Source organism: Otolemur garnettii, unplaced genomic scaffold (assembly GCF_000181295.1).
Source record: "Otolemur garnettii isolate 467f Iridium unplaced genomic scaffold, OtoGar3 scaffold00039, whole genome shotgun sequence".
NCBI lineage: Eukaryota > Metazoa > Chordata > Mammalia > Primates > Galagidae > Otolemur > Otolemur garnettii.
In genome coordinates, this window is record NW_003852434.1 from 9,294,009 (window position 1) to 9,314,893 (window position 20,885).

The following is a 20,885-nucleotide window of genomic DNA, read 5'->3' on the forward strand; positions in this document are numbered from 1 at the left end:
ACTCTTCAGGTGTGATTTGTATGTATTCGATTCCTGCATTCCCGCTGGATGGAAGTTGTATAAAGGAAGGCACTTTCTCCTGTGTTTGTTCTTAGCACTATTGAATTGCTTCTCTTGCAGTTTTACGACATCTGTACAGATATCCAGGACATGCAGTTTTATTAGTGCCATAGAGGTTGTGATTGTGGGTGTCTGCCCTCTTCTGGGTCCAAGTCATGGACATGCCATCTACTTACTGTGGAAATTCGAGTAAATGACTTGCCCGCTCTGGGCATTGGCGTCCTCATTTGTAAGTTTATTATGATGATACTTACATAGCACAGGATGGTGATAGTGAGTAAATGACCCCTGTCCTTAAGCTTTTAGGAAAGCACTTGGCATATAATAGGTGCTACCCTGGATGAGGCTTAGTCACTATCGCTACCGCTGCTGCTCTCAGAAAGCTGCAGTGTTGGTTGTGTACATGTGGAAGAGAGTTGATTATAGTTCAAATTACACTTCTTTTAAAAAAGATTGTAGCTGGTTTCTCTGCTTTACTATTCTGGCATGTTTAGATATTTATCAGAATATAAAGGTCGTCAGAATACATGGGAACAAGTGCCATAGTGTTGCTCTGAGGTCAGTTGGGGGAACTTGAGGTGAGAACTTGAGGGAACAGCTGACCACAGCTCGACTCTGTCGTTAACAACAGGTGGAATGTTTACGTTTTTTCCTGTGATGCCTACTCTGTGAGCCCAGTGGTAGTCACCTATATTCACCAGACTGTGGGCCATAGAGAAGCAGCCCCCTACCTGGGCCAACTTGAACTGATGAGAGAACAGGGCTGGGGGAGACCCAGCAGCCACTGTGTCCCCCAGGCTCAGTTACTAGACAGTCGTTTCCCCTGTCTGCACCTGCTGCACAGAGGTGAGGTTTTGTTGGACTCTGTTCAGCCTTCTGTTGGGATTAGGAGAATATATCTGAAAGATAATTATGAGTTATATTTGAGTTTTGAAATATCAAATATTTCTTGGCTATGTCCCTTGCAAGACTATATACAAAGCAATAGTTTCTCTTATAAATGCCATCACTAGTTCTATTGCATTAAAATAAATTGATTGCAGGACAAATAAAATAATCCTGTTAACTATATGTATACATAACATGTGCTAGTAATTTATAGTAAAATACTATCATATCTTTAAAAGTTAATAAATATTTTTAAGTGCAAATTTGTTCACAATATTATTAACTTAGTACTAGTATGTAGGGATTTTTCTTTAAGTCTATATTTGAAATTTACCTCATTGCTGAATTTTGTAAATTACAATTCTTCAGTTGATTTTAAAACTCTGTAAATAATGACAATATTTTTCTTGTGGTAAAATATAAGTTTTAGCATTTTAACCATTTTGAAATGTAGCACCAGTAGCATTAGGTACGTCCACGCTGTGGTGCAGCCATCACCACTGTCCATCTCTCTTCTCCGTCACCCCAAACTGAAACTCCAGACCCGTGAAACAGCAATTCCCGCTCTCCCCTCCCCGACCTCTGGTAACCACTATTCACTTTCTGTCTCTGTGAATTGGACTGTTGTAGGTGCCACGTGTAAATGGGATCAGGATGTTTGTTCTTCTGTGTCTGTCTTATTTCATCTAGCATGATATTTTCGAGGTTCATTTGTTTGGCAAACATGTATCAAAGTTTTATTTCTCTTTAAGGCCAAAAAATACCACGTTGCACATCTGTACCACTTTTTGTTAATCCTTTGGTCCAGGGATAGGCGCTTGGATTGTTTCCACTCTGGGGCTGTTGGGACGAATGCTGCTATGAAGAGGAGTGGACACATACCCGCCCCAGGCTCTGATTTCCATTCTTTTGGGTATATAGCAGCAGTTCTCAACCTGTGGGTCGTGACCCACAGGAACTGTATTAAAGCACCACAGCATTAGGAAGCATATATACCACTGGTATATAGCCATAAGCGGAATTGGTGCATCATATGGTAATTAAATCAAATGTTTAATTTCTTTTTTGGAACTGCCTTATGGTCTTCTGCAATGGCTGGACCATTTTACATTTCCCCCAGCAAGACATGAAGATTTTAATTCCTCCACGTCCTTGCCAACACTTAGTGCCTTCCTTCCATCCTTCCTTCCTTCCTTCCTTCCATCCTCCCTCCCTCCCTCCCTCCCTCCCTCCCTTCCTGTGTGAAGTGAGATAATGGCAGTTATTTTCAGTAGCTACTCTTCAACCTACTTTGGTAATAGGCATTTCTTTTAAAAAAAAAAACGTACTGTCCATGTCTAAGGCATACAGCACGATGTCTTGGTGTCCAGCACATCTTATTTTTGGGTTCTGCATCTACAGATTCAACAAACCTCAAATTGAAAGTATTTAGGAAGAGACCTCAGTGAACACAACAGTACCACAATAAACATATGCACATTTCACAATGCAGTGACAGCTCAGTGTGCTGCAGCTGTGTTCCGTGAGGTATTACACGTAACGCAGAGGTGCTTTACAGTCAGCTGGGGTGTGTGTCTGTCACATGCAAATACTCTGCCATTTTATAGAAGAGACACGAACATTTGTAAATTTTGATACCTGCCCAAGTACAGAAACAACGCCCTGTGGAGCCTGAGGGACAGCTGTATACAGTGCATTGATCACTACAGCCAAGCAAACTAATACCATCCCTGGTTACTTGTGTGTGGGGGGGTGGGGGGAGACAATACCTAAAATCTCCTCTCTCAGCTCATTTCCAGGTATAATACAGTGTTATCATTAGACTCCTCATGCTGTGCTTTACATCTTGAAACTGACTCTTCCCACCTCTTGTACCCTTGAACTTCCTTCAAGGCATTTACTCCTCCTCACCCTGGATAACCACTGTTCTACCCTCCTCTGTTTCCATTGTGAGCTCTTTTTTTGTTGTTTACATTTTGCATATATGTGAGATGATACAGTGTTTTTCTTTCTGGGTCTGGCTTAATTGATGTAGCATAATGGCTGCCAGATTTATCCATGTTGTTGCAAGTGGCAGTCTCTCCTTTTTAAAAGGCTGAATAATACTTCATTTTATACACACACATAGACACACCACAATTTCTTTATCCATGAGTGGATGCTTAAGATATTTCCATGTCTTGGCTGCTGTGAACACTGTCACAGTGACCCTGGGGTGCAGGTGTCTGTCAGGTACTGTGCAATTCCAGCCTGGGCATTTTGCTTGCATAAAAATACAAAGGTGAAAACACTGACGTGATAAGTCGTGGTGACTTCACTGCAGATTTTCTGTGTTAAGAATTGTAGTTGGACTTCTTAGTTCATTTAAAAATATCTACTGACTTGTTATGTTCAGCTATTTTCACATTCGATGTCTGTTTTATTTTTTTACAATAAAATTGTTACTTTAACATGCAGGTGGTTACAGATCTTTATAAATTTCCATTTTCCTTTCTAAGCTTAAAATCACATCTCTTGATTTCCTTCAAGATAGCAAGGGTCTTCCTCTTCCCACGCATGTAAGCTAACACAACCTTCAAATGAGAAGTTAACCTGTTTGTAAAGTTTGTAAAGTCGTAAAGTGAGACTTGGAACCTTCTAACACCAGATTAGGCATGTTTTCTATCTCATTGATGATAATATTGTATAATAAACTATTTTTTTGTAAAAATAGTAGGGATTCCTAATTTTGGTAAATTGAAAATCATGATGAATTTCCTTAAGAACATACGCAAGAACAAACGAACTTAATGTGAATTGTTAATTCTTAAAGTTATATTTAAATCCTTATTCAAAAGTCTTTATTTGTTTATGGAACACAGATTAATCACTATTAATTCAGCAGTACCTTGGTTATCTTGAAAGTCTGCCACAGCCATTATTTTAGATAGCAGTTTTAATATACACCTCTCCCAAGTTAAAGCACATAGGACACTGAAGTCCTTGGTTAAGGATGCACTGTCTGGTGGTTGGCATTTTTAAGTCCATTTTATCAGATGTCATTCATCTTTTTCTCATAAACTTAAAAACCAATGAAAGTAAAATGTTTTAAAAATACTTCTCTGAAGAAACACTGAATGATGTTAAAGTTTTCTCAGATTTCAGACGCTCAAAATGTATTGTTCTTAGACATTACATCTGTGACGCAACCAAGGGGTTACTGTTAATTAATTTACTCGCAAAGGCATCATTTTTAATATTGCTTTATAAGAAGTAACCTAGTCACAAAACTGAAGGATTCTCTTGATACAATCTTTTAAAATCTGGAAATAAATGTTTTAGAACCTAAATAAACCATGAGATAGCAATTGTAGAAATTTTAGGTACTAAAAATAGTATGTTTATAACAAAAAGATCATTTCTGTTAATTTTGAGTCTCAATATATAGCATGATTTAAGGTGACTATAAAGTAATACACTTATGATCTTTTTTTGTCCTTTTTTTATTAAATGATAGCTGTGTACATTAATGCAATCATGAGGTACAGTGTGGCATTTTCATATACAATTTGAAATACTTTCGTCAAACTGGTTAATATAGCCTTTATGTCATTTCCTTAGTTATTGTGTTAGGATATTTATATTCTACTCTTAGAAAGATGTACATTTGTGATCTTCATGTAAAAAAGCATTCATTTAAATATTTACACCTAGTCATCCATCTATTATGAAACAAAAAGATTTTCTATCATCCAAAATGTGCTGTAAAAACACTGTACAAAGTCCTAAAATGAAGAAAACAATATTAGTCATCAAGGAAAAAAGATAGTGTTAGTATTTGAATTAATATTTGTGCCTGGAATTCACATTTCCTTTTCCATATTTCCATGTGCTCCATTTTTAACATATGCTAAATTACATATTTAAAACTATATGGACCCAAAAAACTACCACAAAAATATGTTTTCTTCATCATCAAAGACTTCAATGCCATCATCATTAAAAAAAAGAGTGACTACAATTTATCTGTAAAACGGACTTCTCCTATTTTAATGGCTCCCAACAGAATGAATAGCCGGCTTTTATTTTTGCAAAGTGCATTGATATTGTCAGAAGAAACTGAATAAAAATGCTGATACACTTGTCCAGATTCAGGGTTTGCCGACACAAGAACATTTTATTCATTCAGCCTTCTCTAAGTTCCCAAGATTGATGTTGACTTTGATGAAATAATACAATGATATATATTTAGGATGACCGATCTTTCACGTTCAACTCTGAAAAATGTGCTGCTGCCGTGGGATTTTTCTTCAGGGTGCCGTTCAGACAAAGCGTTCCATTGTCATCTCACATAGCCTTTCCATCCAGGATGATAAGATGGTAGGTTCTGGTGTGACAGTTCAGCACAGCTTCTATTATGGCATGGTGCCAATGCACCAACCATTAGTTTTTGTCTGTTTCAGTCACCAAAGAAATATTCTCAAGTACAAAAGGTTTTGAAATAGAGTTTTCATTGTTGTAACTAAAAAGTGTAGCCATAATTGAATTTAAAGAAAATAAGTTATGAACGCTGGATTTTTTTCTCAGATTTCATGTTCCTGACTCAAAACGATGTCTGTGTTCTAGTCCTGCCATAGAATTCCTCATGTTTCTACTAATCTCACCAAAGGAGGAACAGCTCTGACGATGCATTGTAGATTGAAGGATATTTTTATTTTTTTAAATAAAATAAAGCAATTGAAAATGGTTGATCATTTTCATCAACGGTTGATTAATGGTTGATCATTTTTCATCATTTTTAAAATCCCAGATTTTTACTGTTAATGAAATGTTCAGTACTTGAACTTTCGAATCTGTCAGCAAATGCCATCCATTCCGAGAGCATTTCAAAAATACATATATATATATACACATTGGGAAGCCTGCATGAACTGTGCTGCACTTTCTCGTTCAAATTTGCCGATGTTAATAATTGATAGAATGATTCCTCCTTGGGACATGACTTCTGGGATGTTACCAGCCCAAGTGGAAACAGTGAGTGCTGTGCCACTCATGTGAAGAAAAGTCAGGTTGCTTCAAATGTTGATTTCTTCAACAGAAAGTCACAGAGGCAGGAAGGAAAATAAAGCCTATGCAATCAGTTAAGTGGGCGCCAGTTGCACATTTCTACCTCTTCAGGACATGCATACGTGGTTAAGTTGCTCAGAACGACCACGTCCTGCTTGTCAAAGCACGGGTTGTATTTAGATCTAAGAATCCTAAGGGGCTTAGAATATATACTTTCATCTCTGTCTTCTCTGTTGGGAGCTTCAGCATGAAACAGACCCCACTTCCTACCATCTGCTCTCTATTCAGGTTTGACATCAAGTTCAGTTCCTCTCCGATGCCTGCTTCTGTCCCAGTTTAGAATCCTTCCATCCTGCAGTGCGACCACTTCCCTATCGGACGTGGCCACTGGACCACACATGGGGGAGGCCAGAGGTCTAGGCCTGATTGAATATATACGGGACAAAATTTTGCCCATGGAATGGTTGCCACTATGCTTTAATTATGAGTCAGTAAAAACTGAAATAGGGTTTTATAGTTTGGTGTTTATATTTTTAGACAAGTCAACCATTTATGGCTTGTTAATAATTGAGTCGTTAGACTGAAACTTTCAATATTCATAGAAATAACAGTATCAGTTATAGGTTTCAGATTGCTAGTGGCTGCATAGGTCCAATTTAATATTCAATCCCCTGTAATTAACATGTATTCAGCACTGTCTTTTTGCAAAGCGCCAGTGAAAAAAAATCACAGAGCATATAGTGTAGGAAAGAAGACAGACTTTAAACAAATATTTGGATGTTTGTTAAAGCAAAGTAGAAGTGTCTTTTTCCCATCACCCAGAGTCTAACTCTATTATTAATATTAGGCTAGGATGATAGGTAAATGATATTCTTTTCGGTCTAGAAAATTTTGACTTAGAATACCAGAATTTATTTTTCTCAGCTAACTTTCTATTCGTATCTCTGAACATCTGCTTATTCATCTACCTTTCTACTATTTATCCCCCATTCTGCGCTAGCCCTAGACCCTATCCTTACAGACAGACATATTGCAGTTTCTTGTTCTGATTTCTATTGAGTAATTACGTAGAAACATTATAGCACAAATCAAGTGGGAGATAAATAATCAAAATCAATCTCTTTGTTAATTTAACTCTTAAATGTGTATGTCTTCAGCATATTTGAATTCTGTGGACAAAGAAGGAAACTGTTCTTTGTGCATAGTATTTTAAGGCTCACTCTTGTTAGTGGATATGTTATTTAGACGAGGAATGCCTGAACTCACTAAAGGACAAAATTAATGTACTTTAGTTTCTTTTCAAGGCACGAATGAGGAATCCCCACTGAATGCCATTGTATACTCATTTATCAGTGAAATGACATCCATGTTGCAATGGCATCTATCTCTGCAATATAAATCCCAGCAGCTGTGTCTGATAAGGCATGTTCAAACTTGTGTCTGCGCGTGAAGGCAAGGCTGGTCTTTGTGCTGTTATCAGTCTAATTTTAGCATCTGTGATTTAAGATCTGCTAGAAGTTTTGTTGTCCATAATATAAACTTAATAATAAATGTAGTCATTTTTGTGGTGCTCCAGCAGTTTAAAATATAGAAGTATAATGTGAAGAATTTTAATCTACATTACTTATGTGTTATATAAAATACATCATTTTATATCATCTGAATATTAGTCTGTGATAAATATTCAAAATTAAATCATGATTTGGGGAATTTGGATGTTTTATTATTAGATATAAAAGTGACTTCAATTGTTTAAAATTGTCCCAAATGTAATGATAATGTCTAATACAAATATTTGTTGTCCAAAATTGACTATATGACTTCTATTAGAACTAAATCTCTGAAATGTGTTTACTAAATACTTGTTCCACTGAAAGAAAAGTGCATCACAGTAACTACTTCTCCAGTTAAAGATTGAGGCAGGTTTATATAAACAATTTTTATTTGTGCTATTTTCATAATTGCCCTTCAAAGCAAGACTTTGGAAAATATTTCTGCAGAATATTGGTTAACACTATCCATAAAACATCAATGCAAAAACTTACAGTGAAGTTTATGGCATTTGTTTTTCTTTAAAAGATCCTGATAAGTGATCGTTCTTAGTCTCATATTAACTTAGCTGGGAATAAATCATTGCATCCCTAGGGTCATACACTAAGAAAATCCTTGAACAAATATTTTTCAGTGTTGATGTATAAACATTCATGATTCATCTTTAAATGTGTCAAAATCAGTTTGATAAAGAAAGTAAATGATCTCAGTGCCTAATTTTGAAAAAAAAGATACAAGAATTGCATGTAAAATTGTTGCTCTATGATAACAACCGAGGTTAACATCGTAAGTCTAGAAGTACTCTAGCAAAATTTTTTTATTTTCATGCTTTCATTCTTCCATGCTGAGCAAACAGATTTGTGCCAGTCCCCACCTGATTTAACAGTGGTGATGTAATGCACCTTTCATTTGGAATTTTTTAAAGCCGTAATTTAAGTGTGAATTGTGTTTTCAGTTAGCCCTTATTTGACATAATGGCTGTAGTCTGGAGTCTAGTTTGATATTGTCTGTTGAGACGGTTTTGTCTGTTTGGGGTTTTGTTCATGTGAATTTTAAGAATTTGAAATATAAATCATTTAACATCTTAGCTCAATCTGCTGTAAAAGAAAAGGGATTCAGATGTTGACTTTGTATAATTAGTACTTTTACTTTAAAAATAATAGAGGATTTGTAATAGTTACAGCTATAGCTGTGACATACGGGGTCTCTGGCTCCTCTCTGACTGTGTTTTCTACTTTCTCTGCTCCTGCCACACTGCCCATATGACTTCCCACAGATATGGCAAAAATGTTTGCACCCCAGGGTCTTTGCACTTGTTGCTTTCACTACCAGAATTGTCCCTCACTAGGTATCCACGGTCTCACTGAATCTCTTCTCAAGTAACACCAGTACACTTTTTATAAAATTATAATTCCTCTGGCGTTGACTGCAGCATACAGTCATGTTTACTGATACTTTGTATCCTTGTACTCTGGTTCTGATTCACCTTTTAATTTTGGCATGGATTATTCATAAGTGGCATGGCATTTATGAGTGCATTTTAGAATGTGTTACGTAACTTAGTTGTTCCATGATTAAGAATGCCAGCATAGAATGAGGAAGAGAAGTGGTAAAAAGCCTGGTCCACTATATTGAATGCTATATATCGGCACAGACCCATTAGTCTTTGATTAATATTTTTCATTTTGGCATAATATATCCCAGTCTCATCTTTTATATTTCTGTCCCCAAATTGGAATCAACCATTCTACTCCAATGAGCCTTATTATTATTATTTTTAGATAACAATATTGAGAGAATACAGTTTTAATATTAAGGGTCTTACTTGTAGACCTTATTGGCAGTCAGAGTTAGGAAATTATTATAATAGTTTTGGGAAAAGTATGCGTTCATAGTATATTTAAAAATTCAATTTAGCCATAAAAGATTTTACTGAGTATCTTTTAATGTATACTTGTATTTCCTTTCTCCAGCATATAAATCCTTGGCTCAACAATATTAACTTATTTACCTTAACTTATTTACTTGAAGCTGCAAATAAGTAATAAAATGTTAGTAAAGTTAAGATGGAGGAATGAAATAAAACATTTATTTGCTGTTTTCTTTATCTTTAGTTCATATTCCATTGTTGATATACAGAGAAAAATAGTTCTTTTTTTGTATATGGTCTTGTACTCAATTCATGTATTTATTTACACTTGTTAATTTCACTGTGTTTGACATCATTTGTCTCTCCACTCTTTGTTCTTCTGTTCATCCATTTCCTCCATTTCTAGGTTAGTAGAGTATTGTTTTAGTTACTCATCCCACCTCCTCTGTTCCCTTTTGTAGCTATATCTCTGTTGTTTTTCAGTGGTTGCTCTATAAACAGCAATATGATTTAACTTTTCACACTCTACCATCAAATAATGTTAGGTAAAGAACAGTATTTTTCTCTTCCTTCTTAATGTACTCTTACAGTCATATACTTTACTTTTACTTATGTTATTAAGTCAATAATGTTATGTTTTGCCTTAAATAATCATCAACATAAATTTTATGTTATGAATATATTTATATTTTCCATTTACTTAGGTACTTGTTTATTGTTTGGTTTCTCTATTTATTTCTGCAGATCTGAGCTTTCATCTAATATCTTTCTCTTTGTGTCAAAAATGTTTAACACTTGTTAAAGTCTATTACAGATAAATCTCAGATTTTGTCTGTCTGAAATGTCTTTATTTTGCTTACTTTTAAAACTTTTTGTTGTTGTTGTTTGCAATTTTTGGCTGGAGCTGGGTTTGAACCCACCACCTCCAGGATATGGGGCCGGTGCCCTACTCCTTTGAGCCACAGGTGCCGCCCTATTTTGCTTACTTTTGAAGAGTATTTTCTATAGACATCTTAAATACTAGTTGAAATATATTTTTAAATCTACCATTTATAGAGTTCCATAGTCTTGTGTCTTCCATTGTTTCTGATAAAAGTCCGCTGTCATGCATAATGTTCTTTCTTTATATCTTATTGGGGAAAGGGGCAAGTTGTTAGAGAATTATGCTTTTATTATATGTTTTAGTTCCCTGGTTTTGTATGAATTTATTCTACTTGGCATTTACTGACATCCTTTGATCTATGAGTTTAAGTTTCCCAGAAATTCTAGTAAGTTCTTAGCATCTATTTTTCATATATTTCTTCTGCCTCATTTTTATTCCTCTCCTATGGGACACTAATTACTTATATCACAAACTATTAGACATTGTCCCATAGGGCTCAGGTCTCTCTAGTTATTTTTTTCTTTGTTTTTCAATGTGAATAATTTCAGTTTTCCTATCTTCAAATTCAGTGACTCTTTCTTCTCTGTGTCTGGTCTACTTTTACACCAGTCAAATATGTTCTTTATTTCTATATTGCATTTTTCTTCTTCCTTTTTATTTAGAGTGTCCATATCTCTGCTGAACTTACCACTGTTTTTATGTATGATATCCACTTTTCTTGATAGGTCTTTTAATATTTTTATCATAGCTATTAGATACAACATCCAGGTCATCTCTAGATTTGCTTGTATTGACTATGTTTTCTATTGATTATGGATGATATTTTTCTGCTTATGTGTGTACCATAATTTTTGATTTTATGTTGAACATAATATACAACATAAATAAGTTATCCTATAAATAGGGATGACATTTACTCCTATAAAAGTATATATACCATTTTCTCTGTCATGTTGCTAAAGTGTAGTTGGGCTGGATCTGGGTTTTGTTTCTTTCTTAGTTATTTTGAGTTCCCTACTTCCTTCAATAATTTTTAGGGCAGGAAGAAAGAGTTCCCTTCAGCATAGCATGCTTGTTCTTGCTCTTTCACACTCACTTTCTCATACTCAACCTCTTTCTCTCTCTTTCCTTTGCAGTCCATCTGCAAGCTTCTTAACTGGCAGAGGAGATCTTTTTGCTCTCTGACACAGTCCCCCTGTGTGGTACTATTTTCTGTACCTTGGAGGAGCTATTTGCATACCGACTTCTGGACAGGCCAGGGGCTTGCACTATGAAAGGGCTCCATGAGCTCCAGGGGAATCTTTCTCAGTTTTCTGCTTCCATATTTTAGCAAACTACTACTTGTGGTGGGAAAGATCCTTGGGTCCCTCAGGGATATATATATTTTTTAATTCCTCTTTCCATGTCCCACACCTTCAATGGACTGCTTCTTTTACATTGGGGAAGGTCTCATGCACCTTTGAAAAAGGAAATATTTCTTCCAGACTTCAAGTGACTTTTTCCTTACTCTCGTGGAAAACCTCATGCACTTGGTAGAATCTCTCTCCACATTAACTTTACTGTCATGCCCATGCTTTTGACAGGTTTCTGCATTGCACTCAGTGAAGGCAGTTTAGTTTGTAGGAATTTCTTTTCATTATATAAACTTTTTTCACACATCAACCATTTATATCTTTTCACTTAATGGGATACAAGAAGTTATATTGACATTTAACTCATTTACACTCTAATCTACTCCACTGTACCCCTCTTTCTTCCTATTGGTGACCAATTTTGTTTTCAGAAAAATTTTTCTTTTCTCTTAAAAAATAAAAGCAAAGAATAATGCCAGTGTATTTTCCTTCTTTGTAGAAGAAAAGATGATATAGAATGTATGCTATATGCTTCTTGATTTTTTTCCCTTAAATCAATTCTTGTCATTACTTCATGATGATATATAGAAATTATCTTTGTTCTTTCTAATGGTGGTGTATTATTTATACTGTTTAATTTTCTATCTGTATCTTCATTTATTCATCTTGTCTCTTACTGGTAGACATTTGGTTTGTTTTTAGTCTTTTGATAATAGCAGTGATGCAATACTGTGCATTTTTTTGGGTTTTGTTTTCTATTGCTTTAAAGTTAGATTTATAAGTATTCTTTTCTTTTGGTTAAGATTAGCACATAATCTGTACTCTAATTGAGATTAGAAGGAAGAAAATCATTTCTACATAATCTATTATGTGTCTAACAAAGTAAATGTTAACCAACTAGGTTCTGATTATTCTATATCTATCTTTTGGACAGCTACTGTTATGGACTTGTGAAGCACAAGAGAAAACATTGCCAACAAGAAGTTTTAGAGAACTATTACTATTATTTCTTTACCTACAAATATAATTGTGTGTATGTATACATGCTTATAACTTTGACATATCAATTTCATGTTGTTATTATGAGGTGTGGTGTAGGTGTGAATTTCAAGAAATACAAATCTGAAAAAAGAATATTTTCAGTATGTGGTAAGGAGTCACTGATATTTTGCAGATGCCATGACAGAATGAAATGACTTAAAAATTTTTTTTGAAGGTAAGTTTTTCAGGCAAACTCAGCACTTCCCTTCATGACTTCTAAGGAATGTCCATATGGTGTGTGGTCTCTACTGTAAAATGGGACATTCGTAGGTTGGGCTTTCATTAAAAAAGAGTATGTGGAATTTATATTTCAGCTCAAAATCTTGCAATTTTGTTCAGAGAAAAGGATAGCCCAGATTCCATATATATACACACACATACATGTATATGGAGAGAGGAAGAGAGAGAGATGATAATATGTGCCTTTTCTTCAGGCTTATACCACCGTTTGCTACAGAAAATCTCCACTCAGAAAGCCGATGATGTTCTCAAGTCTCTCCTGCTATTAATGGTGTCCTGGACCTCTTGATTGCTCTTTGTGTCTGCATCTATGCATATTACTGCTTTGTATACAAATATAAAATCTGAAACACTCTTTAATGTTGTACAGAACATGGAGCTTTAGAAACCTCTTTTTAGACATGGTATATAAATAAATCAGCTATCTGTATTTGAAAAGTCTAAACTAAAGTGCAGTTGTTTGCTTCAGCTTGTCCATGGATATTTATGAGGTCAGCATAATACTATAACCGTTACAGCAGTGAAATACATCCTGTTCAGATAGCTAGTAAAGGAGCTCACAAGTGTTAATGCCAGTGGAATTTTAATGCTCAAGATATGGGAAGCATGACACTGGCTCTGCTTAATGCTGCTATTACTGGCCACAGTGAAAATGAGAGGGTGAAGTCAGTTTTTAAATATTGCAACAGAGTTGGAGTCTATATACTTTACCCAACAGCAAATATGTCAGCTCATACTTATCTCATTCTTGTCTCTTGGTTTACTTAACTGCAGGTTAATAACATAGATCCAGGCATTTGTCTTTGGGGCATCTCCTTCCCTTGGTGCTTATTATGAGGCTCAAAAGAATATATTGCAAACAGTGATTTCTGGGGAAATGTCAGGAAGTTTCTTCCTCTAATAGATACTAATTATTGCCTAAAAATCACTTAAATGAATTTAAAGCTTACAGATTCTGATTCTGAGCTTAGCCTAGGACCAGAGTTTTGCATGTGATGGATCCTTGGTATATTATGTGTCTTCTTACCTTGAAGAAAATTATAAGTAGTAATGGAGTAAAATTTCTACACAGAGCTCTGGTTTAAGAGATGAATTGGGAATCTTTACATATTTCTAGTTTATAAAGAATCATGTTCTTACTTTTGCCTTATAGGCAAAGAAAATGAAGTTAAATTTTTAACCTTTGACTCAGGGGATTTTTTTCTCATAGAAGAACTTTAGGGATTATATGAATAATATAGTTCCAACATACTTGCATGTATCAATTTCAAGTTTACATTAATTATCTCTGTTAACTTAGTTCATGGTAAATTCAAACTGGTCATCATTTGGCATTAGCTGTCTGCATAATACTTCATTAAAACTTACCAGGACAAGGACAGGCAGCATTAAAAGGAAAGCAGATATGACACAGTCTTTTTCCATAAGGCAAACACATAGGCAATAATTTGTTGGAGGGCTTTAGAGGTTAAAATGAATTTGGATATTCTTTATGATTGAGAAGGTTGAGAATTAAGAAAGCTATATGAAATTTACTTATACCTAGTCTACTTCTAAAGAAGTATTGTGAGAAAAATACACAATAAAACCTCTAAAGGATGAAAGAGAAAATCATGGGCCAAAATCGTAGGATACTTACAACAGGATGTGTATGCTAAGGGTAGAAGCTTCTTAGAGCAGCTTGTAAACCTGAGCTTCCTAAAAGCAAAGGCATATAGAGAAATAGGTTGAGTTGCATAGTTGCCATTATGTAATAAAAGGGAAACATTTCACCAGAAGTGACAAGCTTTTTCCTACCTCTGAACTTCAAGGAAAATGGTTTCCCTAATATCAGTATCATCAATAGCAATAGTCCAAAACACAAAAATCATAAAGATTCTTCACATAATGAAAACTTAAGGAGATGATGCTGTTATTGACACAAATCTATGAAAGCATTTCTAAAGAGACAAGATCTATACCTATAGATAGTTTTACTGGTGATCTGACACAGTCATGAAAATACCTGAAAAATTATCAAACTATGTTTTAGCACCAACACTATCCTATTCTGAATTTCGGTATTAAAAGATAGATGAAGCCGGGCGTTAAGGCGGGTGCCTGTTGTCCCAGCTACTTCGGAGGCTGAGGCAAGAGGATCACTTGAACCCAAGAGTTTGAGGTTGATGTGAGCTAAGATGTAATAGCATTCTACTGTGGGGACCAAGTAAGACTATATCTCAAAAAACAATAAAAAGACAGATGAAAGTAGATCTTTTTGGCCTGCATCAAGTTTGAGAGATGCCTGTGTTATGTCTGGTAAATCTCTTCTTGTGCACGATTCTAGCCATGGAGGCCTCAGAGGCAGGTTTTAGAAGTCCTGAAGGACTTCATGTACTACAGTATAAAAAACAAAACAAAACAAACAAAAACACAAAAATCACTGACATAGAGAACTGAATGGCTAGCATTTCACTTAGAGCAGTGGTCCTCAACATTCCTGATGCTGCGGCCCTTTAATATAGATCCTGTGGGTGGTGATCCACAGGTTGAGAACTGCTGACTCAGAGCCTCCTTCCAGAAGTAACACTGAGCACTGAAAAACTCAGGCATAGTTAGCAGCTGGTGGGGATTACCAGGAGGGAGGAGTTAAAAGGTTCTTGGGCTGACCTTTAAAAACAAACAAACAAACAAAAAAAAATATATATATGTATGTATGTTTAGAAAGAGTTGTATTTTTGCTGAGTGAATTCACTCTTTGAAAACTAATGTTTCTTTTTAAATTAGCAAACATATGAATGTACCCAAGAGAAAGAAAATAGAATGTACAAACTATACGCTATCCCACTACCCACAACATACTGACATGTTACCTTTTTTGTTTTATTTGGGGGGGCATATGTTACATAATTACAATCATGTGTATATAAAATTTGTCATTTTTTTTACTTAACATTGTCCAATATCTTCACAAAGGTTTATATTTTAATAAGTTAAATAGATGAATCACGATTTATTTAAATATTTCTGATTTGGGGGTAGAAATGAATATAAATTACTAATATTTTTCATTGTTATAAAAATTCACTATTATAAAATTAAATATTTCAAAATCTCTGGCTATTTTATTGGCTAGATTCCCAAAATGAAATTATTGAGGCAAAGACTATAAGCTGCTAGAAAACATTTTTGTATTCTTTGCGTACTATGTAGTTTTGCCAGCTTACATTTCCAGTAGCAATGCGTGAGAGTTCTGCTGCTAAAACTCACTAATCAGCTCATGGGCTCGATATAAGATTACATAGAAGAGGGTGCTTGGAAAAAAGAGGCAGTTTTTAGTAGGCAAATAAAAACTTGCCACACCAAGATCATAATATAATGACATAAATCTTAAGATACAAATATATTTAATATGTTTTACAGTATTTTAAGTTGATAAAAATGCACGTGGTAGTCTTGTTTAGAGTTAATTTGCCGGATTGTTGATATATTGAGAAAGGCTTCCTGCAACATAGTCAACCAATATCTAAATTATCACAGTTTCTAAATTTACATACTTTCAATGTATTTAGTATAACCTGTGGTCAACAATAAAATTCTGTTTGTTCTGCCTAGCCTTAATTTTTTAAAAGATTTAAGAAATTCTACTTATAATCTTCATGCAAAATCAATAAATTCAATAATGATTTTTTTTGGTCATAAACACATCAGAGAAACATGTCATTTGTTTACGTCTTCAATGTTGTAGCATCATTCCCCATATATTTGTTGACTTCTGAAAGTTACCAGAAGATAACCTTTCATCACAGTGAAATATCATAGTTCAATTGGCTTATCCCTGTATAGGTACAGCATTGTGGCTTAGAAGCCCTGCTCTTTTTGTCTCAAGTATGTCATTTTCCTACCTATCCTTGAAAAAATATTTAGAAAGGAATGCAGCATACAAATAATTACCTTAATAGTTTCCATTTGGGATGTACTTAACTTCCTTGACTGATCTGTAGAAGAGCAACTCTTAATTTTCATTCTAAAAATGTCATTTGAGGGTTTCAAGTAATACAAAAATTCAGTTCTGAGTATGTTATCTGTGATTTTTTTTTTTTTTTTTTTGCAGTTTTTTGGCTGGGGCTGGATTTGAACTGGCCACCTCTGGCATATGGGGCTGGTGCCCTACTCCTTTGAGCCACAGGCGCCACCCTATCTGTGATTTTTATCACCAAGGAATTGTGACCTCCTTTGAACTTGACCCAGTCACTACTGTTTCCTCTACTTCCTTTTGCACTGGTGTTACTTGTAGACATTGAGCACAAAGTAAATAATAAAATTGGCAATTGTAGTAATAATGGTGCCTCCCAAATCATTTAGAAGACAGATCATTTAATGAATGTCTGCCTTTCATCAAACTCTAATGAAAAGTGCTAGCTCTATTTTGTTTTTATGCTTTTGTTTCTTCAGTGATTTCTGAAATTTCCAAATTTATTGACCAGTTTTTTGAAAGAAAATTGAACAAAATTCTGCTGTTATGTTCCCAACTTTTAACTTCAGCAATATCTTTTTTGTTCCTTTTGAATTTTATCATACTCTGAATGTTAAAAACAAACTTGTTCACATTTAGAGAGAAAGAACAGAAAGGTGTAAAATCTGAAGTGATTTTGGAGTAGTTGTTTAATAAGAAATAGAAAAACAGGGGAATCATCTTGGTCCTTTCCTAAGCAGCAGGGTGCTGGCTTGTGGCCAGCTGAGCAATCTCCGAACGTGATTTAGGTGGTACAGCAGAGCAGCAGGAACATACCAAGGAGTCAAAAGAGGGACTCCTTTATCACAAACTTTGTTTGCAAATCATTCTTGGATTATTTTCAATTACACATGGAACAATGTATCTATACAAACTTTACTGAAATGTTAAGGAATTAGAATGGCAAATACTCTTCAGAAAGGTGGGGTGCAGATAATCACCATTTGAAAAGAACGTGCCTTGGTGGTGTGCAATTGTGAGAATCGGTTGACAGTAGTGGAAATGATCTTGCAAAAACCTTTTAATTTAAACTGAAACAAAATATTATGTTGACAAGGTTTTTAAAAAATTTTGACTGGTAATGGTAACAAAATTGTATTCCCATCTTTTTTTTTTTTTTTCCCATCCTAACTTACCAGACCTTCCCATAGGCAAACTTACTATGGAAAAGCTTTGAATGAACCATCATGCTTTGACCCCAAAATGTTCATGACTTCATATTTCATCTTAACATTGTCCTTTCCTTGAATAATCATTTGTTATATCATGGTAGGAACACTAGATATGATTGTGATTTTTTATAATTGCTTTAATATTTCAATAAGGATTTGTTTCTTTTCTCAGGGCCGGTGCATAAACTTCTCCCGAGTTCCGTCTCAGTAAAGAGGAAACAAGAACCAGGGAGGTGCGAAGGCGGCACGTTTTTCACACTGCTGATTTCCAACCAAAGGAAGAACACAATCGAGGCCTTTCAGAAGCTTCGGGAAGAGCAGCTTCATTCCTCTCAGTCAGGAAATGTTTTCTGTGCCTTCTGCTTTGCTTGCACCAAATATTTTCAAACACTTGTTCTGCCATGAGCGGTGATGAAAGTCAGTGGTAACTCGCGATTCAGGACGTTGACGAGAGACTGACATTGATCTGCACGCTGTGGGTTACCGGAGAAAGTTTGTTTGAAGGTGTAGAAGAGGAAAAAGCAACCCGAGCAATAACACGGAGATGATGTCAAAACAGGGACCGTGAAACAACGGCCGTGATGGGCTTTCCTGGAGACAGGAGTGCTTTCTACACGGAAGCGTGGCACTTGAGTTTTTGTATGGGAAGATCTGTAGCTATAAACAGAGTATGAAATTTCCCACCAGGCTAAGCAAATAAAAGAGTCTGTTGCCTTATAGCCATGTCAGATCACAAAATCCTTCCAAGTCCCCTATCACAGTGTGCCTTACGGGAAGCTTCTGACTGGAAAATCTTGTCATTTTAACACTGAAAAGTGCACACGCATGACAAAATGTAGACAGGATGCCTCGAGGAATTGGTAGCAAGCAAGGTTTTGCCCTTTAGTTTTTGAAGACACCTTTCTTTCATTATGCACTCGGGACAAGAAAATTAATAGAGCGTTATTCCACAGGAAGACAGCCTCTAACCAGAGATCTGGAGAGGAGTTTAAAGGACTGGAGCTTTGAGAACTTCTCCCTGTGACTGGTAGATCCCCCTTTCCCTATGTTTAGGGTTTAGCAGTGCATAAAGCATTAATGTCGGTAAACATACCTAGGAGTTTGTTTTGCTTTTAATTTAAAGGAAGCCGTAACCACAAAGCTTCCGCTCAGGGTTTTTTTTTCCTTCCTTCCAGTCTCCGAGGGCTCTTCAGCGTCACAAGCCAGCAATTCTCTTTGCATGAAAATTTCAAAGTTTAATTAATATAATTAAAAGCAACAGCAAGCAGCAGCCTGTGAAGATTTTGCTCATCTTTTTTATGCCTTTTGACATTGAATGACCTATTCCTCTATACGCATTACTTGGATTTTGAGGGGGTACTCTACTCGGTGGTGATTCAATACAGGAGAAAGACCTCCTTCCTCCAATTGATAGATATAATTTGCAGGAGGGCCGCCATCCCAAACATTGACGAGATATGTATTATAATTTTTTAGAAAAACCACCATCGTGTCACGTCGATGATGCCAAATTATGTTAGCGTGAGTAGAAGCACTGTGGGGGATGAAGGCAGCAGCTGAAGGAACAAGCTCAAATGATCTAGTCACTTTCGATACTGTACTTCAGATGGGAAATGGATATTCGACTGGAAACCTGACAAAGCGCGCCTGCTTTGATGGGAACTGGGATAGACAATGACCAGTGGCTGGGTCAGTGGGATGTCTCTCTGCGAGCACAAAGGCTTATCAAATGACACTAAAAATAAGTTCAACAACCATCACATCGGAAAGGAGAAGGCGAACATTGCATGTTTGGCGGGCATGTGGGTGCACAAGAGGCAATGAGCGATTCGGAGCATCCTGGTCTAATTACCCCCTTTGTGCTCTTAATGGAAATTTCTAAGGACGGGAGTGATTCCGTTGGTTGGTACCCAGGTTTGTGGCACTGCTCCAAGAAGCCTTATGCACATACACAAATATAAAAATATGTATCCATATATAACCTCTAGCTTGAAACTTTTGCTCAAATTTATTTATGTCACTGGCTGGCTGGATCCAAAGTCATGTGTCCACATGTTCATAAATAAAATTTTTACCTGTGCCCGTGTTACCATTTTCTTTAAGCTCACATAAAGCTTATGCCTTCCTTGGTTGAATATGCAATTATTCTGCTCCATTTCAGGAAGTGGAATTGTATTTAGTTCCAAAACGTCCACCGATGATACTCCTGGTGGAATGTGTGTGTGCAAGTATAACTTGGAAGCTTGAGAACATGCAACCTTTCTGTAATGAGTTCTTAAACACCTTAGTTCTGGAACAGGACTTACTGCTGCTTTCTATAGACAATTTGATTTCTGATCAATACACACCCATCAATGGTATTTTAAGAGCATCAAGAATAGTACAGCAGCTAAGCCTTTGGTATTTACTTTATATTTCTTTAATGTCATATCTTTGCTCCTGAACAATGTAAATAAACCTCTGCCTTTAAATGGCCAAACATCTCTCTGCAGATTGTAATGTAAATACCATGAAGAGGGAGAGGCAATGGTGTAGATGTAGGCTGAAAAAAGTGCCATTCATAAAGTTCAAAGACAGATGGAAATTTACTGCCCTCACAGATAGGAACCAGATCTATGCTAAGCTTTTCTCTGACCATTCTAACTAGCAAATGAGAATTTGCTTAAAGGAGTACTGTTTTCTTACCAAAGGACTAGATTACAAATCTCTACACTCTTTTCATCAGGAAAGTTGGTAAAAATAAAGCCATTTCTCTGAATTGAACAACGCTTTGTATTTTGTAGAGAGA

General features: G+C 35.8%; 1 protein-coding gene across 1 annotated transcript in view; it reads left to right on the forward strand.

Annotated features, from left to right (window-relative positions):
* Positions 1–20,177, forward strand: part of ANTXR2 (anthrax toxin receptor 2) — a 133,356-nt gene extending 113,179 nt beyond the window's left edge. Inside the window, exon 17 of the mRNA XM_012805364.2 lies at positions 18,270–20,177. Coding sequence (XP_012660818.1) covers positions 18,270–18,308 — 39 coding nt within the window. The 3' untranslated portion in view covers positions 18,309–20,177. The remainder of the gene's footprint in view (positions 1–18,269) is intronic.
* The last annotated feature ends 708 nt before the right edge of the window (positions 20,178–20,885 follow it).